We start from the raw sequence: 6,000 nt of genomic DNA on the forward strand, positions 1-6,000 counted from the left end.
GATAGGGCCCTGCTGTGTCACAGGATTATCTTACTGGTTGGTAGATCCGCTCTATTAGCCCCTAGTGACTTGGATTATTGGATGATCATTATTATGTGTGACTGAACAAGAAGCTAAGTACCTGCACTTCCCTGATGCAGTTAAGTCTTGTTAGTGTTAGTGATCAGACACATTACGAGCCCATTCCGGCGCATTACGCATTTATTACACCTATTCTGAGACATAAACACGTTCACTTGGACTCAGAGTACATTTAAACCCAAGTTGACTGGTTTTACTGACTTATAACCAGGTGCTGCGATTTATAAAAAATATATTATGGCACGTCTGGAGCTCATATTTGTTTGTGGAGGTAGAATGTTCCTTTCTAATACGTCGAGAGAGGATCACAGGCGGGTACAGGAGATGGCACGTTCAGAGACGGGCCCTCTGCTTAACAAAACGAACATCTGCCGTTTCTCATCAGCAAGATTGAAGCTAATGACGAGCTGTGAGTGTGCTGACAGAGAGAATGGAATTGGATTGTGTACAAGAGGCCCATGGAGACCAGACATATGTTTTGGAGAATGTTGTGGATGGAGTGTATGGGTTTATATAGTGTGTGTCCATGTGTGTGTGGAGATGGCCGTGAGACGGAGAGGCAGACGGTTGGCCTCAGCCATTTCTTTTTTCTTTTTCTTCTTTTTTTTTTTTTGCAGTGTGTTTACCCGCCTATGTTTATACAAGTGGATGAAGAGGAGTGTGTTAGCGCAGGTAAAACAATCACTGTATTGCGCTCCCTTCAATCTCTGCTTTTGCGAACAGATAATGGAATTACACATCAAAGAAGCTTCTGCCTGTATCCGATTCTTCTGTGACCTCTACCAGCCTTTGTTCATATTCACCACGACAACTCCCTCAGAACCAAGCCTCCACCAGCAGGCTTCTCCCTGCTTCCTCTCTGTGCCTAGGGAGAGATTAAATTTAGATGGAAATGAAATATTCATTTCCACTCAGCGACTGATGGCCATCTTAATTTGATACAAATTTTGATGCAACATCTCCTCGTTGTTTTTCATCACCAAACGCTCTTCTCTTAATGTCCTAGCCCTCCCTCTTTTTTTTTTTTTTTACCAACCGTACCGTCCTCCTGTGGGTAATCCTCAATACAAGCACCCCTTTGGGTTTGACTTTGTTAAAACTAGAATTCCAAAGTACCATTACAGCTTTCTGCGGTCTCTTGAAATATGTCTGAGTCATTTCAGATGAGACATTTGCACAAACCCCGGCGAGGAGGATCTCCGGGAGCATGCGAGCGGAGAGTGCACTCTCTATAGCCCGCTAGAGGAGTTAATCACATGAAAACTTCTCGGTCCTCCATCCCTCCCTCTCTCTCTCTCTCCCTCTGCTGGTGCGGGGATAAAGACAAGCCTCTGAAGTGGCTGTGTGGGGAGACTTCAACCAAAAGTGGTGACCACAAACCCGATTTATCCCACTGAAGCTTGTGAGTGGTCACACTGCATACAGCTTCAAGTGCTGCACATTTGTCAGCTTACGTTTAAGTGTTCGGGCTGTTTCACACACAATAATTAAGTCTGGAGTCGTGGCTGCCTAAAGCATTTTGGAGACGCTAAATGAAAAATGCATGTGGCCAGGTGTTGTAGGAACAGAGTGAGGAGCAAAGGAAATGAAATCAACATGAAATCATGAGGGAGATTGATTAACTGGCACTGATTAAGTGCTTCAAGTATTAGGTAGATAAAGTAATTGATTATTCAATAAATCCCTGTCAGGCAGTGAATAACCTCGCTGAAAGAAAACAGAGACAACAAATGATGAATTAGTTTCATCAATCCACAGATGAAAGAGACAATGTATAATGATATGTCATTACTGTGTGCAATATATATATTATAAATCTGCACTATGAATATATTTTCATTTCATCAAATCGGGGAATCCCTATCTGATGGGGAAGGTTGGATATTAATGAACTGCACACACAGATCAGTGCTCTTGGAGTTACAGAACAAAGCTCAAAAAACAACTGAAAGCGTCAGTGTGTGCTGCCTTCAAATGCATCTTATTTCCATGTTGGCAAACATACAGATAATCTGCAGACACACGCTATCTTCAGAGAGTATAATCCCAACCACATCCTAGAGACATTTGTCTTTATTATAACAAAATTGCTGAAATGGTTCCTAGATGGGATTAGCAGCTGAAAACATGTGAGGATGACAAATAAAAGAAAAGAAAATATGAAAGGCAAGCAGAGGGAGAGTAAAGAGCAAAAAGAAGCTCAGCGTGTGAGAGGACAAATACAGAAGGAGTAGTCTTTTTATTCCCTCCAACAAATAGAAGCTGCAGAATGAGACGGAGCGACCATCTGGCCTCGACTTAGAGCGATGCTCTGTAAAAAGCACTAAAATCAATGGCAACAACTCTACCTTGGATGCCCACCATTACCCAGATGGTGCACAGGCCACCTAACCAAGAGCAGATACAGAGTGCCGCGCTCAAATGCCACCACCCACCACCACCACCGTTCTCACTGGTTTGTTTATGTTGGTAACCAGTGCTGTGGAGCGACGTCGGCCACCGTGAACAGACTATCAGAGAGCCCTCTGTTGGGTGGCTGTGACACAGAGTACACACACACACACACTTGCACACTAAGTACTAAAAAAAAAAGGAGGGGGAAGTCTACTACACATTCAAAAAAGCGCTCATCCTTAAACAAATGAACAGACTGGAATATTAACTACACTATATCTGCGATATACATATAAAACATTCTGTGCACATCCTCAGGTTTCTCCACTATTAAAACAGGTGAAATTGAAATTCTGTCAATGCAGTATATATACACACATATGGTGCATTTTTTCTTCTTCTTTTTTCATTTTTTTATTTTTTACTATTTTCCAAATGGACACAATTAAATGGAAACACATCGTTATACATAAACACACCGCTTCAAGAAAAATCGTATGAAACCACAAGCCTTTTGAATTTTGTTTTTCTTTTGGCATTGAGGCAAATTCAGCAGCTGTCTCTTGCGTGTCCCTCATCTCAACCTGTCAAAATACAATCTCAGAAACACGCACGCACAAAAAAAAAGAAAAAAAAAAATCACAGAAAAAAAACAACCCAAAAAACAAAACAAACTGCTCCTGCACCACAGGCAATGATAGATTCTATAAAAAGCAATATTGCTACTGTAGCACATTTCAAGGTAAATTTGTCTCAGCATTTTGACATTTTTAAAAACAAAGCCTGTCAAGTCTATTTCAGGTCTTCATCTGAGCTGCTGCCACAGTTTTAAAAAAAGAGAAAAAATGTTCCTTTGACCGAACGATTTCAGTTCAGATCAGTAGAAAGGGAGCTTTAAGGATTTATGCAGTTTCTAAGACATCACCAAAGTCCATACACAGCAATGTCAGAGAAGTCATGGCTCCTCAGAGTGCAGCAGTCAATCACAGGGGCATGCTGGGTCTGCCTGACAGCTGCATATGATGCTCAGCAGTAAACATTACTCCGTGGTCTCAGAGTTGATGCTGTTTCAGGTTGGAGCATTTTTATGTTTTTTATTTTCATCTTTTATATAAGACTTTGAAAAATACCTCATTCAAGGTTATATGACTGCAGCTTGAAGCTCTACTTCTACTCCTGTTAATGTCTAATAGCTCTCTGTTTGAATAAAAAGTAGCTTTTCATTGACCACCCACTGAGCTCCACTGGAATTATGAATTACAAAATCAGGAGTGGGTTGTTGCTGGTGTGTCACACCAGAGACCACTTGGTTATGAGACACAATTACCTCGCCACTAAGAATATGGGATATGCAATTTGGTAATAAACATCCACTTTCCCCCCATTATTTTATACCTCGAAGACAAAAAGCCCCCCCATCACTACCTACCCCACCCTCCTGCCCCCCACCCCCTCCGCCACTCCCCCCATCCCAGCCATTAAGACGCTCTCTCTCCCTGCCTGTTCTCCGGCTGTTGAAGTGGCATGTTAATGTGGGCCAATGCCATTTTGAGTAATTGTCCTGTATGGCACTCCGCCAAATGTCAAAAACGATTTGCCTCTTGACAAAAAACTGTATCGATCCCTGTTCTGTTTATGTCTCTTCTCGGGGAAAAAAAAAGAAAAGAAAGAAAGAAAGAAAGAAAAAGAAATCTTTCATCGATTCGCCAGCCTCTGAATGACAATTATCACATTGTTTTCTACTGTGAGTGATTAGAGATAGACAACACCAGCACGAGCTTCTTGTTTTTGTGTCCCACTGTGGGCTGCGCACGAGCAGGGGGCCAAGGACACAAGACTTAACTCAGAATGAGGACTGTTGTCTTCGCGGTGTTAAGGAAAGATGAGAAGAGATGAGACATTAACCTTCCTGATCTCGCCCTGAATAAATAGTTTCAAACTTTCCGATGGCGTATTCACTGCAAAACTGTAGCTCTTCATTTAGCAGACTGTCATTAACAAACTTACTTCCAGAAGGCATGGCAGCGAGCCTGAATTTAGCCGGTGACTCAACATGCTGGCTGCAGAAAATGGAACAGACAAAGCAGAGTGCATAGAGGTCACACTAACCCACAATATTTCAGTTTAGTGGTCTCTGAGTGCTGAAGGCATCCTCAGCTTTAGAGAAACCCGTCTGCTATAACGCACCGCTCTCCTGTTGCTCTCTACCTCTGCCCCCCCTCCACTTTAAGTCGAATGAAAATTCACACACTCCTAGAATATGGGGGAATGGTAAATGAAGGGAGCTGCTCATCTGCTCCTAAAACTAAGCGCTGCCGCTGAGCCGCACTGAGATCAGCTGAGTGGGGAATAAATTTGAAGGTTACCGTACTAACGTGTGCGTGCGTGTGTGTGTGTATAGGATATATGTATGTATGTGTGTGTTTGTGTGTATAATTGCAAATGGGAAGAACTTACCTATTCGAATAACATGAGGCATCCCGCAACAGTACTGAATCCAAAAGAGACATGCAATCAGCGATGTCCAGTATTCCCAAATCGCACTCCGGGGAGACAGCCAAGTATTTCGCATGGTTGTAAAGTCGCGGGATCCACTTTTTAAAATTCCAAAGACGGCTCAGAATTGCTCATCAAAACTGAATTCGACGGAGCAAGTATGGATTTTGGTGTCTGCGACAAATTTACGCTCATTGTACTTGGTTCAACATTCTCCCAGGGTTTTTTTTCTTTCTTTCTTTCTTCCTTTACTCACAACTCTGAGAGCGGCTCGGTCTGGATGAAGCCCCCCAGTCCCTCACAGACGGATCAGCGATACACCTGCGAACACAGGCTGCTACAATTAGCCTGCAGGAGTCTCTGTATCCCCTCCTACCGCCGATGCTATCTGTCTATTGGCAAGTACCACGGCAACAGCCGAGCCAGACTCCCGCACCGCCGTGGAAGAGGAGAACTGCGCCTGCGGAACTTTGGGTCGCCTCAAATGATTGTGTCGCCCCGAAACACAGGAGCGCGTTACACGACGAGTGCCGAGGAGTCTGAGCGCTCTGCAGACATTCAAAAAATGCTTGTTGCAGTTTAATCACTCCAGTCCCCCCGCTCCAGTGATGAGAACAGTTCGTGCAACACAGAGAGACTTTGTGCAGGTGCAGAAGAGGCGCTCTCTCTCCAGTTGCGCACGGCGATGGCACGAGCCTGGCTGTTGAAGAACGTCCAAACGTGTTGAAAAAGACTCTTTGTTACACAGCGTTGATTAAAAAAAAACATCTGCTAGTTGGTGCTGGACGGGAAGGTAGTGCAGAGAGCCGTGCATCTGCGTGCGTCTGACGACTCTCCTTCCACGGTGCCACTAGAGGCACGCGTCGTTACGCATAGTTGTCAACTATGTCCAAGAAGTATTTTTATGGAGGTGAGAGGGTTCCGAGTAATGACCTGGTTCTCTACTTCCCCAGCTGTCGTGTCCACTCACATCACGTTATCTATACATCCCTTCACATTTATGATTTACACAGTGTTTATGTGTCTTAT

The 6,000-nt window shown here is 43.7% G+C and overlaps 1 protein-coding gene across 1 annotated transcript in view; it reads right to left on the reverse strand.

Annotated features, from left to right (window-relative positions):
• The window catches only part of LOC146971677 (glutamate receptor ionotropic, kainate 3-like), an 87,579-nt gene extending 81,782 nt beyond the window's left edge, over positions 1-5,797 (reverse strand). Inside the window, exon 1 of the mRNA XM_085801091.1 lies at positions 4,933-5,797. Coding sequence (XP_085657217.1) covers positions 4,933-5,047 — 115 coding nt within the window. The 5' untranslated portion in view covers positions 5,048-5,797. The remainder of the gene's footprint in view (positions 1-4,932) is intronic.
• Between the last annotated feature and the right edge of the window lie 203 nt (positions 5,798-6,000).

The sequence above is a fragment of the Trachurus japonicus genome, chromosome 16 (assembly GCF_045865225.1).
Source record: "Trachurus japonicus isolate A0001 chromosome 16, Traja_1.0".
NCBI classification, from domain to species: Eukaryota; Metazoa; Chordata; class Actinopteri; order Carangiformes; family Carangidae; genus Trachurus; species Trachurus japonicus.